At 47.0% G+C, this 21,425-nt stretch overlaps 1 protein-coding gene across 1 annotated transcript in view; it reads right to left on the bottom strand.

The window, feature by feature from the left end:
* Positions 1-7,214: 7,214 nt before the first annotated feature.
* Positions 7,215-21,425, bottom strand: part of PMS1 (PMS1 homolog 1, mismatch repair system component) — a 133,899-nt gene continuing 119,688 nt past the window's right edge. Inside the window, exons 7-13 of the mRNA XM_088464547.1 lie at positions 18,264-18,386; positions 16,316-16,453; positions 14,044-14,864; positions 11,974-12,453; positions 11,255-11,385; positions 9,259-9,416; positions 7,215-7,441 (exon numbers count right to left, since the gene is read on the bottom strand). Coding sequence (XP_088320673.1) covers positions 7,274-7,441; positions 9,259-9,416; positions 11,255-11,385; positions 11,974-12,453; positions 14,044-14,864; positions 16,316-16,453; positions 18,264-18,386 — 2,019 coding nt within the window. The 3' untranslated portion in view covers positions 7,215-7,273. The remainder of the gene's footprint in view (positions 7,442-9,258; positions 9,417-11,254; positions 11,386-11,973; positions 12,454-14,043; positions 14,865-16,315; positions 16,454-18,263; positions 18,387-21,425) is intronic.

Here is a 21,425-nt window from a genome sequence, read left to right as displayed (position 1 = left end):
CATTAGAGACTGTACAAAGAAGGGCAACTAAAATGGCGCATGGCCTACACCACAAAAAAGAAGAGAAGTACTAGAACACGAGGACATGCACTGAGACTGGAGGGAGAGAGGTTCAAAGGAAATTTGAGGAAACATGACTTCACAGAAAGGGTAGTGGATAAGTGGAACAGCCCTCCCATCAGAGGTGGTAGAGGCTAGCACAGTAGAGCAATTTAAACATGCATGGGATAGGCATAAGAAAATCCTTATAAAGAACTGAGGATCACATAAGGTTGAGGTTACCCAAAGGTAAAAAAATGGGCAGACTAGATGGGCCAAGTGGTTCTTATCTGCCATCAAATTTTCTGTTTCTAAGTAACGCACCCTCACACCACCTGTCGGGGAATCAAAATCCTTCTGCTTGTTCCCAAAGTGACTCATCAAATGCTCCATTCTAAGAAATTCTCTGTTTTCTTAGAAATGATTACATGACAAATCAGGGATTGCAATAGAGGATTTATGAATTCCGTTACCGACTCTATTATAAATTCTCCACGGCTTGTTCTAGCGAAGGATTAAAAAAAAAAAACAATGACCAAATAAAAATTAAAAAAAAAAACCCCAAAACTGGCCCAGTTTTACCACATGTGTTTTACTATTTATATAATCAGATTTTAGACACATCATCTCATTAAAAAAAAAAAAATCATGTTGACAGTTCAGTGTTTACATGAAGAATGTGGATGTCGACAGTTCCTGACAAAGTGCTTACACTCCCTATTTATGTAGGTGATTTTGTACTGAGCGCTGGGTCATTCTTTAATTTATTTATGGTGCAAATTTGGCATGGTGGTGTAGTCTGACCAGGATTAGGGTTTTTCCTAGGTTTGAACTTTGTCAAGGCCACACACTGTCACACAATCCCATAAAACCAGGACACACTTTAAGAACACAGGTTCTGAGGCTGTGGGGCTGGCTTCATACACACGCTGTCACACTCAGGTAGGCTCATGAGCAGCTCAGCATTGGATACGTTCTACTCGATACATTCAGACTGTGGCAGTCAGCATAATCAATCCACATTCTTTGATCCTGGCAAAGCTTAGCATACGGAGATTACAAACAACAAACTACTGATCGATTTGATGTGCAACATTTGTACATCTGCGTGGAACGGAGTCTGAAACGGTGTATGGAGTGCTGCTCCACTCACACCACGTTTTGTCGTACTTCATCTGCGATTTTGTACTTGTTTAAAATTATTTCTTGTGCGGTAAAAGTTGCAGCCCAGCGTACACTGTGCATGGTGTTTCGCTGTGTCTGCGAATAACATGCAAAAGTTAAAGAAAAATATGGTAACCTACACCGTTGGAACATCTCAATCGCAGCAGTCGTCTGGCTCTGTATGACGCATAGACGCTGGGTGTATAAGGCCATTCTCTGTAGTCAAGAGCTCGCACCTCGACCACATCTATACTTGCGGCTGAATGGGAGGTAACAATGTGCTCGCACGTAGATGTTTAAGTTTAGTGATGACGGTATTGCAGACTATGTATAGTTGTGTGTACTCAGAAATATGGCTGATCTCAGACGGATCTTTTGCACCAAGGACAAGGGTGATGATGATGACGGTTAAGCACATGGTTAGTGGCGGTATGGGTGTAGAGATGCGTGCAACTAGGCATATGGGTGAATATACGCATGCAATGCGAGTATAATTGCGGCTGACTGGTGTACTACTTTGAATGTTCCCAGAAGTCTCTGACCGGTTCTCTTCATGCTCTACTAGCTGTAACCACTATCACTCATATCATAGGGCCGCAAATCACATCTAATTCTCTGACTACTCTTCTGCATTTGAGACAGTTTACTGCTCACTTCTCCCACAAACGCTGCACTCCCTCGGTCTACAGGACAGGGCCTTATCCTGGTGCTCATACTACCTAACAGACCATTGCTTCAGTGTACTTCTGTATCCAACTCCTCTCAGCTTCCAGAGACCCCGCAGCTCAGTCCTAAGCCCTCAGCTCTCCTCTGACCACCTGAGGGAGAAAACCGATAAGTTCCTTTGGGTTTCAAAATAGTTTCAATGTAGATGATACCAACTATTTATCTATCATTTCCAGATCTTTCACCGTCCGTGTTGGCCGGCGTTGCTGAATGTCCACCTGCCAGTTATTCTTGGATGTCCACCTGCCACCTCAAATTGAATCTTTCATAAACCGGGCTATTAAGTTTCCAACAGTCAACATAAGCTACTTACTGCCATCTCTATTTCGGAATGAAACATCACAGTAACTTTTCCTCCTCGAGCTCACAATCTAGGACTGGGCATCCTGGACTCTAAATTTTCCTTTATTTCCAAAACCCAATCTCTTCATGTAAACCTTCCAAATTCCTGAAACACTTTCTCAACATCATTATATAGAAGGCAGTGTTCTCCCCAGGCTGTTTTTGGCGGGTGCACCACCCGGCAAAAAACCACCTACCACCTGGCACTTACGGAGCCTGCAAGTCGGGAAAGTATCTGGGAGCTGTATAAAAAGACCAGATCCTACAGACTTTGCAGCTTTTTCATAATCAGACGACTGGGCCACTAACAAGAAGAGGAGAATTAATATATAAAATGTTATTTCAAGTTTAAATCATAATGTCAGGGTTTTAAACCGTTTTTTATTGCGAATGCCCCAACCAGGCTACTTCTTGATGCCACCCGGCTGGAAAAAATTTCTGGGGAGAGCACTGGATGGGAGTCGCGGCCAAAGTCCTCTGCATCTCATAACAACCTAAGCCATGTCACCACAGTCCCCTGCATCTCATAGCTACCTATGCCATGTCACCAAAGTCCCTTGCATATCATAACTACCTAAACCATGTCACCACAGGCCCCTGCATCTCATAACATCGTACACCATGTCACCACAGGCCCCTGCATCTCATAACTACCTACACCAGGTCACCACAGTCCCCTGCATCTCATAACAACCTAAGCCAAGTCACCACAGTCCCCTGCATTTCATAACAACTTACACCATGTCACCACAGTCCCCTGTATCTCATAACCACCTACACCATGTCACCACAGTCCCCTGCATCACATAACAACCTACACCATATGTCACCACAGTCTGTGTATCTCATAACCACGTACACCATGTCACCACAGTCCCGTGCATCTCATAACAACCTACACCATGTCACCACAGCCCACTGCATCTCATACCATCCTACACCATGTCACCACAGCCCCCTGCATCTCATAATAACCTACGCCATGTAACCACAGCCCCCTGCATCTCACAACAACCTACGCCATGTCACCACAGTCCTCTGTATCCAACCTACACCATGTCACCACAGTCCCCTGTATCCAACCTACACCATGTAACCACAGTCCCCTGCATCTCATAACAACCTACGCCATGTCACCACAGCCCCCTGCATCTCATAACAACCTACACCATGTCACCGCAGCCCCCTGCATCTCATAACAACCTACGCCATGTCACCACTGTCCCCTGCATCTCATAACCACCTACACCATGTCACCACAGCCCCTGTATCTCATAACCACCTACACCATGTCACCACAGTCCCCTGCATCTCATAGCAACCTACGCCATGTCACCACAGTCCCCTGCATCTCCCCAAAATCCCCTGCATCTCACCAGTGTCACTAAACCACTACTGCTGGTGCCCTGCAGTTGGCTGGGGCCCGGCCACTGGGATGTGCTAGGAAGGGCAGGAGAATCATGGATGACAGATTTGTATTGCAGCTGCCATAAGCATTATCGGCAGCATGTCCCCAGAGTCCCTGACTCCAGGGGCGGATTGGGCTGCCGGGACACCGGGCCGTTTCCCGCTGGGCCGCCCGGTCCCTGTGTGGCCACCCTTCAGTCTCCTGCTCTGCTGGCCGCTGCCGCGATCGTCTCCGATCAGGCAACGTTTACTGAGTGTCTGTAGTTGAATAAAAATGGCCGACGGGGGAGCTGCTGCGCATGCCCGCCCGCAGCAGCTCCTCCCATAAGCCTTTGCGGAGCCGTCAGTCACCACTGACGGCTCCACCTCTATCCCGACCGCGGCCCGCCTCCATCACCCTCCAGCCATCACTGCAAAAAGTGCACGCACAGCAGCAACCAGCAGCCCTGCTCAGTCAGTGGGTGCACACTGACAGAAGTCATGGAGGAGCAAGAGCCAGCGCCGGCCCACCAGTTCTGACTGTCACAGTAGTGTGACAGTCAATATTAAGTAAGTAAATTTTATCTTATAAATTTGGCTGCCTGCCTAGTGTCGAGGGGGAGGGGGGGTTTGGAGCAAAAGATACAAGGCTGGGGAATCGGGGGAATGTTGAGACAGGGGCTTGGGAATGGCGAGGGACTAAGAATGGGGGTGAGGGGCTGAGGAGCAGAAGATTGTGATGAGGTGACAAGGGCTGAGGGTGGTGATGAGGTGCTGAGGGCCTGGAGGGAATCATTGTTTGTGTTATTTATTTTTTACCCTGTGGGAGCAATCATTGAATTAATGTGTTTTATTTATTCATGTTTAAGCCAATGTGTGTGCATTTTCACTGTGGGGGCTGTTGTGTGTTTTTTTTTCCCTGTGGGGACCATTGTGTTTGTTTTTTCTATTGTGACCAATGTGTGTGTGTTTGTTTTCCTGTAGGGGCCAGTGGGCTCAATTCAATTCAGCGCAATGCTGAATAGCCCCAGCAGGGAGCTCTCGGAGCTAATAAAATCACTGCGCTGTTTGGTCCGACAGTTGCCAGTTGTCAGAGAATGCCGTTTCCCGTGACTTAATTTGGGTGTTTAGTCGCGAGAACCGGATTCTCTGACTAAAGTGGCGGCTGCGAGGCTATCAGCACCACGCTAAGCCGTAAAACAGCCTCGTGGACAGCACTTTTGTTGTCTTTTATTCGGGTCAAACAACGCTGAATTGAATAGCTTCGGGAGCCCCCTACCGGGGATATTCAGCATCGCGCTAAATTTAATCAAGCCCAATGTATTTGTTTTTTTCTATGGGGGCCAAAGTTTTTAGTTTCGTATGTGCATGCATCCCAATGTTGTTTGTACAGAGTTACAGTACTTATTCAGATGCACGCACAAAGTAGTGTAGTGTATTACAAATGTGTTGAGCATCCATAGGAGGTTGGCTAATTAGACACAGATGTAACGTAGTATGGGCGTGTTATTGGAGTGACACGGGCGTGTTATTGGAGTGACACGGGCGTGTTATTGGAGTGACACGGGCGTGTTATTGGAGTGACATGATCATGTTGCTGAAACTGGTTGCATACAGAGACACTGAATCGCCCACATTAGAGGCCATATACACAGAAGGATGATCATAGGGCTGGAGAAAGTTTCAATGGTACGCCCGCTGGTGGCGTCTATAGACACACAAAGCGTGATTACAGCTTCTGTAGACACTGACAGTGGGCATTTCAGTCCTTACATATTTGAACGCAAATATGTACACCAGGGAGGGGCACTGTAGCTGCATTAGCATAAAGTCGCAGACGCAACTGCATCAAAAGAAGGAAGGTCGCGAACGCCTCCGACTAAGGGTGTCCAGACACATAGCAATTTTTTTCCCCGATCTGGCCGATTCCGACACATTGGAATGACAGATCGGGTAAAAAAATGACCAAATCGTGAGTCCCCACTCACGATCACGATGCGCGTCCCCGCAGGTCGCACATCGCATCTTCAGATCTTCCGTGCAGTACGGCAGATCTGACAATCTAGGACACAATGCACTAGAAAAAAGTCTGACTGCAGGAGATCGGATGAAGATTGGACAGCATATCGTGTGCTGATCGTGTGCTGAGCTGCTGGGGAGAGTTTCAAGGGAAATCGGACACATCGTCGGATCGTAAGTATATCGGTATGTGTGTGGGCACCCTAAGAATCAGGCCCTGTGAGGAGGGAGTATCCCACTCCTCTTGATAGACTCCACCCCCATTAGGGCTGCTTCCATAAACTTCCCGGGCTGGTTTTCCATCCCAATCCGCCCCTGCCTGACTCCCTACCCTCTCTCTAGGCTGTTGCTAAGCACAGTCTCTCAGAGAGCTAATCAGAACACAGAATACAGCCCCCAGCCCTGCCCCACTCATTCACACAGCAGAACAGTTTTTTTTCCTGTGACGCCTTATTCCAAATTTCGGTTTTCAGATGCTCTCTTGCCGTTTTAGCACCGTGGCCAGCTCCTGTACAGCAGCTGGGTGCAAGATTTTTTCTGTGACTTAGGGCCTGATTCAGACCCACTCGCGAGCGGCTGTCCGCTCGCAAGTGGGTCGATGTTATGCACTGAGCATGCGCACGACGGAGGGAGCTCCGTCGTGCGCATGCGCCAGACGCGACGAGCGAAGAAAAGTCCTTCGCTTGTTGTGTCCGATCAAAGGGGGCGTGCTGTCAATGTTGATTGACAGCACGCCCCCTTTGGTGGGCGTGCCGGGGGCGTGCCTCCCTGACGGGGGCGTTCCCACGGGAACGCCTCCCGTCAGAAGCCGGCCCACTGACATCACTAGTGATGTCAGTGGGAGTGATTTTGGCTCTGATAGAGCCAAAATCACTCAGGAGCTTGCGGTTGAAAACCTCAACCGCAGGCTCCGGCTCGCAATTTCGATGGTCGCGATGGTCTCGACCATCGCGGCCATCAAAAAGCACGCTCGTATAGCCTGTGGGTGGTGACCCACAGCTATACGAGCGTCCAGGAGGACGCTCCATGAAAATGGAGCCCGGCCCTCATTCACAGCGTGCGCTCTGCTCAGAGCGTACGGCTCTGAATGAGGGCCTTAATTCACTAAAATTGTCAGTGCTCTGCTCCGTTTTGTCACAGATGAATGGTTCATACACATAAACCTTCCTCGACCAATGCTGTATAGAATAGGGAACACACCATCAAAATGCATCCAGTGGAGAAAGAGCGGCAGGGAGAGATAGATTTCAGTAATCTTTGTTTGTTATACTTTATTCTTAAGTACAGAACTGACTCTCGGAGGTTATATACAAAAAAAAAAGCCAGTAAGATGGATTCCTCTAGACATGCAGCATACACAGAATCTAATAAATTATATTAAAATATAAAACTATACATTTTTTTCATTTATTATGATGGCTTATATAGATGCAACATGTTTCTCCACACGGCTGCCATTTTGTACACCCGTTTCCCAAGATTCCCTCCCACACAGAGAAGGTGCTTCTGATATACACACAATGTTACACACTCAGCTCTGATGTTGTTAAACCTTTATTCTGAGCATTACAGTAAAAAACACCAGTCAGATATTCATCTAGTCACAAGCTTCAGGAATATCCGTGAGGTGATGGTAAAATGGCCGACCATGGAGACACCCTTTACAGTCACTCCCCAGCTGCTCCTTCATCCGGCTCATGGTGTCCTTCACATCGTCCTTTGATAGGTTTAGGGGTAGTTGCCGTGTCAGCCTCACAGCTTCGCCCTAATAGAGATGAAAACTCGCCATTACGTATACGTATGCCATAACTACAGTAACAGCCAGAGGTAATGCTCCATGTAAATCAGATCACCATTCCTCAATTGTTCTAGGGAGACTGACAAATTCATTTATTTGAAGACAAATAAAAATACTGTAATTAGAACACTGATTATATCCAGCATTCTGTGCATCTTCCTTCTGCCAGACGTAAGTGGTTTGAAATCAGCACCACAAATAGTATGTTTGGTTATTGCTGGTTATTCCAGACCTCTTGAAGCATTGGAAAAGGATTTAGGGGCAGGAACAGAGCATATCCAGAGACATAGGATTCCCCACCACGAGAATACTCACCCGCAGGTAACAGGCCACTTTAGAAGTGGACGCAGTGTCATTGTTTGCGCAGTTGAGCAACTCTTTGGTACCGCGCCTTTGCAAAAACTCAGAGAAACCCCGTACGGAGCATGTGTAGCACTGAGTGTGCGCAGAGGCCCTGATGCAGAGCCGGACGCTCTGACAGAGCGCTCGCTCTGAATCAGGGCCGTACCTCTTACTTTTTGGAGCGGCCTCCTGGCCGCTCGCATAGCTGTGGGTGACCACCCACAGCTATAGCGAGCGGCCAAAAAGATGGTCGCGATGGTCAAGACCATCGTGACCATCGGGCTTGCGACGAGACCCTTGTGGCAGGGTCTCGTCTGCCGCAAGCCCTGGAGTGCTTTTGGCTCTATCGGAGCCAAAAGCACTCCCACTGACATCACTAATGATGTCAGTGGGGCCGGCCCCAGACGGTAGGCGTTCCCATGGGAGCGCCTCCATCTGGACAGCCACGCCATCGGCACACCCACCAAAGGGGGCGTGCTGTCAATCACCATCGACAGCATGCCCCCTTTGGTGCGAGACCCATAACGACGGCTTGGCTGTCGTTATTCGGGTCTCGCGCATGCGCACGACAGAGCCGCCTCCGTCGTGCGCATGCGCACTTGGGCAACATCGACCCGCTTGCCCAGAGAATCAGGCCCAGAGACCGCTGTTGCGAATGAAACCGCCTGTATTAGAAATGGCGGCGGACAGCAATGGGCGTTCCTGGGAGACGGCTTTTTAAGTGATAGTTAAAAAAAAGAGCGTGTCAGGGGAGTGTCAAGGGCGTGAGAGCCACTGCTACAGAGGCCATGTTTAGAGAGAGTTCAGAAGGAGGCGCTGCGCTAGCCATAGGGATGGAGTGCGCTGATGGCGGAGTGCTTGAGTACACCGGCAGATTTACTGTACACTGAAAGTGGGCGTCTCAGGGACTGTAATCTCCGGCGCTCACAATTACAGAAGGGGAGGGCTGAAACATATGGCAAATTATCGCAGCAGCGAATCTTAAAGAAATCTCAGCCACACATGCATTAGTGCCCAGTCAGCGTAAGAGATGGTAGCCAATGATAAATGCCATGCTGGCCACACACCTTGAGCTAAAACTCACCGACAGACAGGCAGCCCAATTACCTTATGTCACCGTACACCGTCAGATAATTGGTCTGTCTGATGGTGACTATGGGCCTGATTCAGAGCCGGACGCTCTGACCAGAGCGCTCGCTCTGAATCAGGGCCCTCCTCCATTAAAATGGAGCGTCCTCCTGGACGCTCGTATAGCTGTGGGTCACCACCCACAGCATATACAAGCGTCCAAAAAGATGGTCGCGATGGTCTTGACCCATGATGATGAATGACCCAGGACAGCAGACAGAAGGATGCAGATAATAAAATAAACTATCTGATTTATAATACAAGCTATCGTTTATACTCTGCACACGCGTGACGCGTTTCTCTTATGATCTCACCTCCAGGTAATTCAGAACCTTCAGCGGCCTACAGTCACACAGTTTGGCGCTTTTGTTCATCACAGACTGTAAGATTTCTTTTAGATCGGAAACGCCGTAAAAGGGCAAACTCCCGGCCATACCCTCGATCTCAGCGCGGTCCTCTACAAAGGTCAAACCTAAAAATCAGGAGGTGAGAAAGAAGTGATTGGAGTTGCTGAGCTATCTGAATAACAGGTATAAATCAGGATATTTAGGAGACAGGACATCTGGGCTATGAGAGAGATGTGGCCAAACGTTCCGTGTATTCCTCCTTGCCCAAACAAAGAGACATGAAATGGATGTGGAGGTTGGGAATAGCGATGGTGATATAGATGTCGGGCTGTGAACTGTTTGTAGGGGTGTATGTATAACCTTGTAGAGCCCCTTCCACCTTAACTATGTTGTTTACCACAGGAGACCAATGAAGCATCAGTTCTTAGGATGTCCAGGTGGCGAGTGGCCGCTATTAATGTTGATGAGTGAATGACAGGTGGGTTCAGGGTTGGGGGAATCAGCTACGGTAACCTTCCACAGAACTAAACGGGCTCCATGGAGACTGTTTTGCAAAACAAACACTTGTCTGGCTATACCACGCAGGTCCTATGTGTAATGGTGCGTGCACACGGTCAAATTTTCTGTCAGATCTGAACTATAACGATTGTAAAAATCGTTCAATCGTTCATATCTGACAGAAAATCTGACGTGTGAGCCTTCAAACGATGAACGATGCGCGTTCCCGATGGTCAGATAACGATATCTGACATCTGATGTGTTTGCAGTCAGATTTGGACGATTCCATTCATTTTAATACAAAATCGTTCAAATCGTTGGTAAAATCGTTCAAATCGATGGTAAAATCGTTCACCTGACATATCAGACCGTGTGTATGCACCATAACATTCAAAGAGAGGGACTTTTATAGGTGACCATTACTGACCTGACTAAATACTGCTGGAACTTTGCTTAATTAACTAAGGGAACTTTGTACTGAATCAAAACAAAAGTACTGTACCACCTAATCTCGTCTATCAATTCACGAACTCCCTTCTATTACACATTTGGTGGCAAAAGTGGGAACAAGCATGCACCTTCCACCAGGCTTATGCAGGCAGCTTATCTGGGACATAGGGGTCTATGTACTAAGCAGTGTTATGAGACAGAGTGAAAAGTGATAAGGTGCCAGCCAATCAGCTCCCAACTGTCATGCTTAGTAAATAGACCCCTTAGCATGGTAAAGTTGTTTGCCTGTACATATAGGAACTGAATGTACGCCTGTTTGCAGAGGGTATCGTGATGAAATCGTGAGTCCTAACTCACGATCACGATGGCCGCACATCGCATCGTCAGATATGCCGTGCAATAGGGCAGATCTGACAATCTGGGACAAAATGCACTGGGGGAAAAGAAAAAAGTTAAGATGCACGATAGATCTTACTGCTTTTTACTCCAAATTGTGTGTAGGAGCTGCCGGGGGAGAGTTCAGGGGAAATCGCACAGATCGTGGGATCGTGTGCAGATCGGTATGTGTGGGCACCTTAACACGCTTCAGGTGGCTGAATTCAATGGGAGGTGAAGGCTATACTAGATGGGGACTTGCAGGAACAAGTGTCGTCTTACACAGAAAAAGGTGCGTTTGCCAAAATGCACAACACCTGCAGATGATTCGGAGGAAGGTCTCCAAAATGTAGCTGGGGGGCCGGAAAGCAGTGGGCAAAACTGTGTGTATGATGACATAGAGAAGACGGTGGACAATAGGAGGGAGAGTAAAGGTAAAATTGCTATTTAGTGACAAGATCCCTGGTTTGTTGAACAAAGAGGTTAATAATCTGTTGCAGTACAGAGACAAAGAACTATTCAGTAATCACAACCCGACATGGAAATCAGTAAGAAAGATGCTGGGAGGACTCAGTATTAATCTTGGAGCAGTATCTGGGGAACATAAATGGTAACATAACCGCTTTAGAACCTTACGTACCTGGTATAACTTTAATCTGAAATCCATTAGCGCAGAGTCTCGGATCGGAGAAGTAAATCTGCCCATTGGGCTTTGGAACATCCTTTTGCATTCGGAGTAATGTTGCCAGGTATTCTGGTGCCCCAAACAACCTTTACCAACAAAATACAGAACATGCTAAGACAGTTACTCAAAGTGCAGATATGAAGATACGCGGACACACAGCCACGCTGAGCGCAGCATACGTTTGTGACTACACTTGTGTCATGTTTGCTGCATTGTCATTAATGTAACTTTACTTTACACCCGGCCCCTCTCTCCTCCCATCTGCCTCCTGCAACCGGTGTACAGCCACCGATCTCCCGGTCCCTGCTTTCACTCCAGTACCCTCGGCAATAAGGCTTCTGCCCCCAGCGTTCCGCGGAGACTGCGCTCACAATCCTATCAATGGTCCACTTACCGCAGAGAGGCTGAATCGACAGCGGACGCTACTGCAGCCCCGTCTGCGACTTTTTACATATAACCGTGGCTGCGTCCTTATGCAGATGTCGCAGCGGACGGGCTTCCTACTTTGACGGCTACGGCGCTATTCCTAGGCCGCCACGGTAGGAATCCCATCTGCTGCGGCATCAGAGATTGCACCTACCCTATGACAGGTATCCTATTTACACTACTCCCATCTATACTTCTCACAATAACACAAATAAAATAATAAAAAACCTTTTCACTTTGCACATTACCTATCGCTGAGTACAATTGGCGAGTCCAGCTTTTCGGCAGAAAGGATATGGTTGTCCACGAGGCGTTTATACAACAAGACCTCTTCCGCTCTATACGGATTCCATAACCTGACGTCCTTCTGAGACGCTATGACCCAAGCATCGGGAAAGTTCAGTTTGCCCATGAGAGTGACCTCTCCGGGATCAGGGATTCCTCTCGCTGGCAGACTGCGGATCCGCCGCCTTATCCTGCTCAGGTTAAAATCTATTTGGACAGTTTTCACGGCGACTGCCGAAGGCTTCTTCGCAACTTGGGAATGAAACAACGTATCCAGGATTTGCTGATTAGAGAGAGGGGTTTTCAGTCTCATTCTGTGAGCAGGACTCACCGACGGCTTCGGCCTTTTCCCCGGCTCTTTTGGCTTCTGCACAGTCTTTCCCAGCACTTTGTCAGTCTGTAACTGGTATCGGTGAAGGTCTTTAGCCGCCTTTTCCTCATACCTGCGAGTACAATACGTAATCATGGCGAATGCGCGCACATTCTACTGCTGAAATAATCACCTAAAATCAGTCGGGTCTGTCACTTCTTACAACTGAAGCGGAAATTATTTTGCAAAGAGGAGGGTTTACCCCGCAGGTCCCCCCTACACCCGGCATTTTATTCTGTCCACTATGCACACCTCTCGTCGCGTGTTGAGGACGCCAGCCGGGGAGTGATCTCAGCGCAATCTACACTCAGGCTGTCAGGCTAGCGTACTCGCTCCCCGGCCGGCTAACTCTTCACACCTCAGTTATATTACTATGCGGCCTGGATGACGTCTGCCCGGGAAGGAGTATTTACTCAGTGCCATATGCGCTCTCTCTCTCTCTTATCCTATCCAGTGAACACGGTTATTGTGACAACTCTGCTTTTAAATGCAATGAAATCTGAAAAAAAAACCTCTGTGTACTCTGAAAATCAATCAGATGTTTCTAAACGCACACTGTCATATTTCTGTTGAATGTTCATCCCACATCCCTGGCCATTTAACAACATGGAAAATGGTGCATGCCTGCAGGCGATGTGTGTGTTAGCAAACATATTGCCTCTACGGATGTTAAGCCCCTACCTGATATACTGTAGGTGGTGTGTTACATGCTTAGTACGAGTTAGTAGCTGTAATATGCCCGGTTATACTGAAAACACAAGATTTATTTTTGCATGCTGAAATATAACATACTCCATAGTCACAGCATGAAGTTGGCTGAATGACGGGCAGGTGGATGGGAGAGCTCTGATAACCAAGCCAAGCAACCCAGACGGCTTTTCTCACAAGGCTCACATTGTAGAATGGATGGATAGAACTGCACTAAAGCCCCATTTACAATTCAATTTTAACTCGAGATAAGTTTATCTTGGGGGGGGGGGGGTTAGTTCTGCACAGAGACCATATGGACAATCTCACGCCTACTGGAAAGAATGAGAAAAATTACAGTATTTAAATTATTCTAATATAATAAGAACCAGCACTTTATTTCATCTCCATCCGTAAAGTTAAAGCTGAGCATAGGGCACACCGGGACATTGGTGTGCATGGTGGGTGAAGGCGCTGCTGTCACCAGACTGTATAGCACTGCTGGTCACACGGGCCACTCCCATGACAGGGCCCCTATGCAAAGTAGGGTTGCGTAAAAATCTGATTTTTTTTTCTTTTTAATTTAAAAAAAACAAAACAAAAAAAAAAAATGGATTTATTTGATTTAAATCAGATTTTTTTGGGGGGGGGGATTTAAATAGTATTTTTTATTTAAAAAAATTTAAGTAAAAGTTATACATTTTTAACCGTTTATTTAAAAAAAAAAAAAAAAAAAATGTAATAAAAAAATCCCATTTTGAGCTAATTTTTAAAAGAAAAAAAATAAAAATCTGATTTTTATGCAACCCTGCCTCAAATAATAAAATGTTGTCAGAAGTGATTTCATTGTGGGTAACAACTAATATAACACAATATCATGATTCTGTGGTTGAGGCCAAACCTGAATGTAAACGGTCACCTGCAAGGACAGACGCCAGAATCTCACGGTTATTTTAGGCTGGTAAGTAGTATTTACCCGAGTTTTTCATCCTCGCTTAGTTTTTCCCAAAGCTCCAAAATAGTTGCAGAAATATCAAACCCAACCTTCTGATTGTCGTTCAGAGACTTAGTCCGTTGTTCCTGGGTGAAAACATCCACGGCAGACATTGGCTGCTTCACCACCTTGTTACTCAGGAGGTCATACGCAGTAACGAAGCCAGATTTCTCCATTATCACATTGGTCATTTTCCGGTCTGTCTGCTCATCAGGGATCCTGGAGGCGCCAGTTACCTCGGACCTCTCACCAGCAACTACGGGACACAATATCTTCACAGGCTGTAGATTTCCATTACTGGAGTCCCGGAAAGCATTGCCCTTACTCCAAGCATCATCTGTGGTTTCTCCAACATCGTCAGAGGTGTTCTTCGTAGTGCGCTCTATTCCGGTGAGCTGCTCGACCGAACTAGACTCAACTTCCGGCTCAGTCTGATTTTCTGTTATATTCTTGTTGCCGGTAGCAACAGATAAACCACAGTGATTGCGGCTTCCGGGCTTTGGTAAAGTCTGAGAATCCATTGAATACGCCATTTCACCATGACCTGATAATTGGTTGTTTAAACAGGCGCGTGACTGGCTTTCCATGTCACCATCATAACTATGAGGGGACAGACGTACGCCACGTTTTCCAGGCTCCGCAGTTTCGGTACCTAGCTTTTTGCCCTGATCTGTATCTGAAAGTTGTTTGTCGTTCTCATCATCAATATCTTTGCGTCGTGCATCTGCTTTGTCGGCGGTCAGGACTAACGGGTCAGGGTACACAGATCTCAGAACACCCTCAACAGCTTGGAGGACAGAGTCCTATGAAACGGGAAGAAGATGGACAGGGTGACTAACCTGTGACGGCAGATGGTAAATTCTGTACAGCGATATCTTCGTACTCTATCAACGAAAACAGAACATTTTAAGGAGGGAGAGTCAACAGTTTTTTTGGGCAGCGATAATTAATGGGCGGCCGACAGAGCAATTCAATTGTTTTGGGCCGACCATTAATTATCGTGCTTGCCGCGCTCAAAAGCACCGGGTTTAGCCGCGCAAAGCAGCTAAGTACATTTCCACACATTTCTGATCGCCACCTCAGGAGACTATAAGTAGAAATGCTGGCGCTGCTGGCTCTCGAGCCCCAATGGGGCAAATTGGTTACTTTTTGTATTCTTTTACAACTACATTCTTAGGCCCTCATTCAGAGCCGCTCGCTAGCGGCAGTACGCTCGTTCCGAACGATGTTTGCACATCTGCGCATGCGTACGGTTTTTAGTACGCATGTGCGAACCAGTACGTGTGGCCGAAAATCGTTTGTACGCTATATAGCGAGTGCCTGCTATTTTGAGTGACAGAATGAGGCGTATGTGGGTGGTAACAGGGGAAGGTGCTTGAAAACGGGGGAGTGGAATTCGAACGCAGGCGTGCTTAAAGGTCAAAACGGGCGTTTTAAGGGAGTGCATAATTAATACAGCAGCGTCATTGAACACGTCACTTGGTTTTTTTTAACTCAGAACTGCTCGCAAAATAGCGGTTGAAAAAACCAACCACAAGAATAGCGAGCAGTTCATACGCTGTACTCGATTAATCTAATAAATAGCGGACATGACGTATGGTGCGAGCGGCCAGAGGGCGTTTTTATCAAATAAACGAGCGTATGTTTTGCTCGCTCGTTCAGACTTAGAGATGTGAACAGACTGCAATTTGCGAACGGATCATTTGAATAGCCACCCCTAGTTTTTGAACGAACGAACGCAAATAGCGAGCGGCTCTGAATGAGGGCCTTAGTTTGCAATATGCTATGTATTAAATGTTACTTTCACACAAGAAAACATTAGGGGGTCTAAGCTGTGTTAGGAGATAGAGTGAAAGGGGATAAGGTACCAGCTAATCAGCTCCTAACTGCCATCTCACAGGCTGTGTTTGAAAAATGGCAGTTAGGAGCTGATTGGCTGGTACCTTATCACCGTTCACTTTATCGCACAGCTTAGTAAATAGACCCCTAGATCTGTAACCCAGCCGCTAACTGTGACTGGCAGGAGGGTGAATCCTGGTGCAGTTTCTATAGAAGCAAACCGAGCACCCAAGCTCATCTATGTCCCCGCTCCACCAGGTAACTGACCCTCTAACAGAGTAACAATGTATAATTTCAGTGCAGGGTATGGAACCTGACCTCTAGAGCAGGGGATGGGGCCCTGAGACAGTGGGGCTCCCCAGGGATTTCCCCTGTACCCCTGTGGACCAGTCCGACCCTGCAGATGGTTACGTACCTTGCTGTGCAACATAACTTGAGATTTATCCGGTGTAAGGTTGACATCTAAGGATGAGGCCGGTACGACGATATTCATGAAAAATATTGGATAGCAACGGGACGAATCCGTTTTTTTATTATAATACAGACGAACCATCTACAATAGGTAAAAAAAAATATATAAATTACTGAATAAGGAACAATGAGCAAACAAAGTGAATGAAAGCCAAGGACTGTAGACAGTGAGCAGCGGGCACAAAGGTGACAAAATATCCCCAACAAAAAAAAAAAAAAGAGTAAAGTCCCAGGAATTCTGACTTACTGGTAATTCTCCAAACATTGTTTTCCCTAGAACTTTAGTTCAAAAGCAAAGTGTTTTTACATATTATTTCAGTGGCATAACTTCCACTCTTCTAAAACCAGCTGGGACATCAGAGCATTCAGGTATTATAAAGTGGCACCGTCCTGTCCAGGGACATTTTTCCTCGTTACATCAGACGGCCGCCTAAACCGCAATACTTTACTCTGTAGTAGAAAGGCGACACAAGGGCACTGTGGGCCTAATTCGGGGCTGTGTGTAAATGTTTGCAGACGTGAACATGCGCAGGAGCCGCGCTGCGGACGTGCAAAGCTGTTTCTGCAATGTCGCTCGCACTGCTCCAAAAGCCGCAGTGTGATTGGCATGCTGCTGGCGTTTGGGGGCTGTGACGGGCAGCGTTCCAGGAAACGGGGGCGTGTCGCCCCCATTTTTATAAAGCGTGCCGAAGCCACCGGCTGTGTCCTTGAACGCAGATTCACTGGCCCTGGCAGCGTGATTTACCCGGACATCCCGATTAACCGGAGGAGTACTCAGATGTCAGATGATCACGCAGCCGTGGATCACAAAAGCCGACAGTAGGGGTCTTTTTACACAAGGCGCCTCCTTCGGCAATTACATACTGTTGCAAAGCCGCTATAGCGTCCCATCTATGAACCATCCCGTGTTGGTTTGTCCCATTGTCCTCTCAAGCTGATGATTTATTAAAGCCATAAATCGGGCAAGAAAAAAAAAAAAAAAAGAGAATTTTAGGCAAAAAATCTTATTCAACCGAGGGGGGGGAGATGTATCAAACCTTTGAGAGAGAAGTGGAGAAGTTGCCTATAGCAACCAAATCAGAAAATAATTAGTTTTTTTGTTATTTTTGCCCGGACATAAAATAAAGATCTATTGCGATGTGTGTATCCGGACGATGCCGTTACAGCATATGGTACAAGAAAACCCCCAATAACACGTGATGATTAACATGATGTATCAAGCAGTGAAATTAGTGAAGTGGTCCAACGGGGAAATTGCCCACAGAAACCAATCAGCTTCAACCTATTATTTTATAAAATGTTACTTCAAAGCGGATAGGTTGCTATGGCCCACTGTTACACTCTTTACGCCGTTGGATGTAGCAACCTGTAAGATCAGGCGGAACGGTAAAATGAAAACGGAAGAAGAGAAATGATTACGGGAAGGCTGATGGGAAGAGACGGATAGCAAAGTAACAATATGTGGGTTTAATGAGAAACGGGGACGGAAAGAGATTTTTTGCCAAGGGGAGAGCAGCAAATAAGGGGCAGGAAATACACGAGGATCAGTACAATTAATTAACTAGAGATGTGCGGGTTCGGTTTTACTCGGTTGTTATCGCAAGTTCGGATTTCTCTTATTGGCTATCCAAACCACGCGACAGCCAGATAGCCAATATGATGCCGTTTATTAGATCCGAACATATCCCAAGTAAATCCGGTAAAACCGCGCATCTCTAAAAATAACACACAGTAGCTTGAAGAGAAAAGGACCAGACAATGAAAATACTGGTCTAGGAGAAGGAAATAATAACGGTGATTTAATAAAAAAAAGCTCAAACACAGGAAGAGAAGCAAAATAAAAATCCCAAAAGGAAAATGCAGAGAACATAACATATAATATTACTTGCTACCTTCAGTATGTCTTTGTGATGAACGGGACGCTGGTTTATGAAGATGAAGCTCCTTTCAGGGCTGGAGAGACTGGTTAGTGCGCGGTCTGCGTCCGGTTTTGGGAGGTAGCCATGGATGGAGATCTGCAGCAATAATAAGGACACGTTATCATTCTTGCAGGTTGTTATTGAGCAATTGCTTCGAAGTGCCCTCACCTCACACAGTGACCGATTTACGAGTCGCACGCAGGTCAGAATGCGGCCGCATCTAGCGGTCCCTAGCAAACGACGCACACATGGCGGACTGTAAACGCAAATTTACGAGCCATCGCAGGGGTTTCGCTGTGGCTGCTGAATATTTCTTCAACAAGTTCTACCAGCCTTTATCTGCTACACTCTCTTTAGGGAAAATGTAGAATTAAATAGGGATAGGAACCAACCCTGCCCCGAGTGTAGTATCACACACGTTTTCAACCAATGACCCATAAATAAAACCTGGTGCAAACTTCATACCCATGACCTTGTCCGTGGGAGACCCATAGGGGTTAGTAGCCGCGAGCGGGATGACATGGCGTTGCAACATTGTGGAAACGTCGGAAACAGCTCATCAGCTCTCCCCCCATCTTACCGTTATTTATACGTGTCCCCAAGGGGCTGCGAAAAAAAATCGACACATTTGTGGCTACCGTAAGTGCTGCTTATGCCCGCGCTTACTCGTGGGGCAGCCAATTCGCATCTAATTGATATTAATATAATAAAAGTGTTGCAGAAAAGGTTTTCATTTCGGAGCACAGATAGTGTGAATGACCGCGTGCGTCAGGCTTCATTATAAAGAATAATCAGCAAACACAAAGACCTATAGACAGATTAAATGTTCTGATAATTTAAATGACATAAAGCAGTAAGTATATATATATATAATATGAGATATGGTAAGAACTTACCCTTGTTATCTCTATTTCTACGAAGTCCATAGGGTTCCACAGGATACCTTGGGGTATAGGCGATGGCGGTAGACATCCAGGCACCACAGAGTTAAATTTTCAGCCTCCCAGGATGCACTGGGGTCCCTCTCCTATACCCCGCCCCCGAGTCTCAGGCCACTCAGTTTCGTAACAAGCCATAGGCCGGAGCAGGAGCAAAAAAGAGAGAGAAGACAGTCTGGAACACACAAGAATCACATTCTCACCAGAAGGAGACGGAGAAACTGGTGACCAGATCAAAGCCCATCTGCAGTACAGGTGCGACGAGTCCTGTGGAACCCTATGAACTTCGTAGATATATATAACAAGGGTAAGTTCTTATCTCATATTTTCTACTTCAGGGTCCATAGGGTATCCACAGGATACCTTGGGGATGTCCCAAAGCAGTATCCTTTAAGGGTGGGGACGCTCCTGTGCTGTAAGGAGAATCCGCCGCCCGAAGGAAGCATCCTGAGAGGCGAAGGTATCAAAAGCATAATACCTTACAAAAATATGGACAGATGACCACGTGGCTGACAATCACCGCTGAAGCGCCACGTCGAGCTGCCCAGGAAGGACCCACAGACCTAGTGGAAGATCTTTAATAGAGGATGGAATAGGAAGACCTGTGAATCCATCCTGCCAAGGTTAGCGTAGCGGCAGGCCAACCCATTTTATGGAAACCAGAAAGGACAAAACAAAGAGTCTGATTTCCTAAATGGACTGGTACGGTCAACTTAAATTCTTAGAGCCCGTACCACATCCAAAGAGGCCTAACCAAGAAAGGACTGGGGAAGTAAAGGCAGGTACTATAATTTCCTCATTGATGTGGAAACTAGACACCACCGTAGGTAAAAAACCAGGGCAAGTGCGAAGCACTGCCCTGTTCCTAGGAAAGATGAGAAAAAGGGAGGTCTACATGACAGAGCCCCCCATTCTGAGATCCTACCGGCCGAATCAATGGCCAGAAGGAATACAGTCCTAGCCGTAAGCCATTTGAAATCAACTGAGCCCAGTGGATCAAATGGCGGTCCTCAGAAAGCCCTAAGGACCACAGCCAAATCCCAAGGAGCCACAGGTGGAACAAAGGGATGCTGAATATAATGTACACCCTGCACAAAGGTGCGGACATGAGGAAGAGTAGCAATCCTACGATGAAACCAACAGGGCAGAAACCTGCACCTTCAGGTAAGCAAGGCGAAGACCATTATCTAAGCCCACCTGTAGGAAAGCCAACACTCTGGATATCCGGAATACCCGAGGAGCATAGTCTCTAGGGTGACACAACTGAAAGAAAGTATGCCATACATGATGGTAAAATCTTGCAGATAAAAGCTTCCGAGCTCTTAGCATGGACAGAGGCCCTGTTGACTATAGAGCTGGAAAAACTCCTAGACCTTAAGAGGGCAGTCTCCACCGCCACACCGTCAAGGACAGACAACCCAGGTCTGGGTATCAGCCAGGATCCTGAGACAACAGGTCCGGTCATAGAGGCAACAGCTTCGGAGTGTTAACTGAAAGGCTGTAATAGTGCTGTCTGACCCACGCACGAGCTATCAGCAGGAGCGCGCCTCCTTCTTGCTATTACTGGAGGAAGAAGGGATAACGGAGGGACGAGGTACACAACTTGGAAGGTCCACTGGACCTACATACGTCAACCATAAGAGTCTCATCTCTGAAAGGTTCCATTTGTTCACCAGAAGATTGAACACCTCCTGATGAAGAGGACATTTCCCTGAATGCACGTCCTGACGGCTGGGAAAGCCTGCTTTCCATTTGAGGATTCCTGCATGAACACTGCCGATGACGGCAGAGATATAGCCTTCCACCCAAGCCAATATTCGGGACACCACTGTTAGTGTCGCCCGACTTCGGGAACCTCCTAGGAGGTTTACATAAGCCATCATGATGGCGTTGTCAGACTGTACCTGCACGGTATTTCCGTGGAGGACCTGTCCTGCATGCTGGAGAACCTTGAATACTGCTCAGAGTTCTCAGATGTTTATGGGAAGCGCAAAAACTACTGGTGTCCACCTGCCCTGGAACAAGTGTAGACCCGTCACTGCTTCCCAGCCACGGATACTGGTGTCCGTCGTCAGAAGGACCCTGTCCGCAATCCAAAAGGGAGTGCCCCTTGTTTAGGTGAGCTTTCCGCAGCCATCAGGCCAGAGAAAGACAAAACTCCGGGAAAAGCACTATTGACTTTATCCTATGGGGCAAC

Source organism: Taudactylus pleione, unplaced genomic scaffold (assembly GCF_031769625.1).
Source record: "Taudactylus pleione unplaced genomic scaffold, aTauple2 ptg001683l, whole genome shotgun sequence".
Lineage (NCBI taxonomy): Eukaryota > Metazoa > Chordata > Amphibia > Anura > Myobatrachidae > Taudactylus > Taudactylus pleione.
This window is presented reverse-complemented; position numbering and strand designations above follow the sequence as displayed.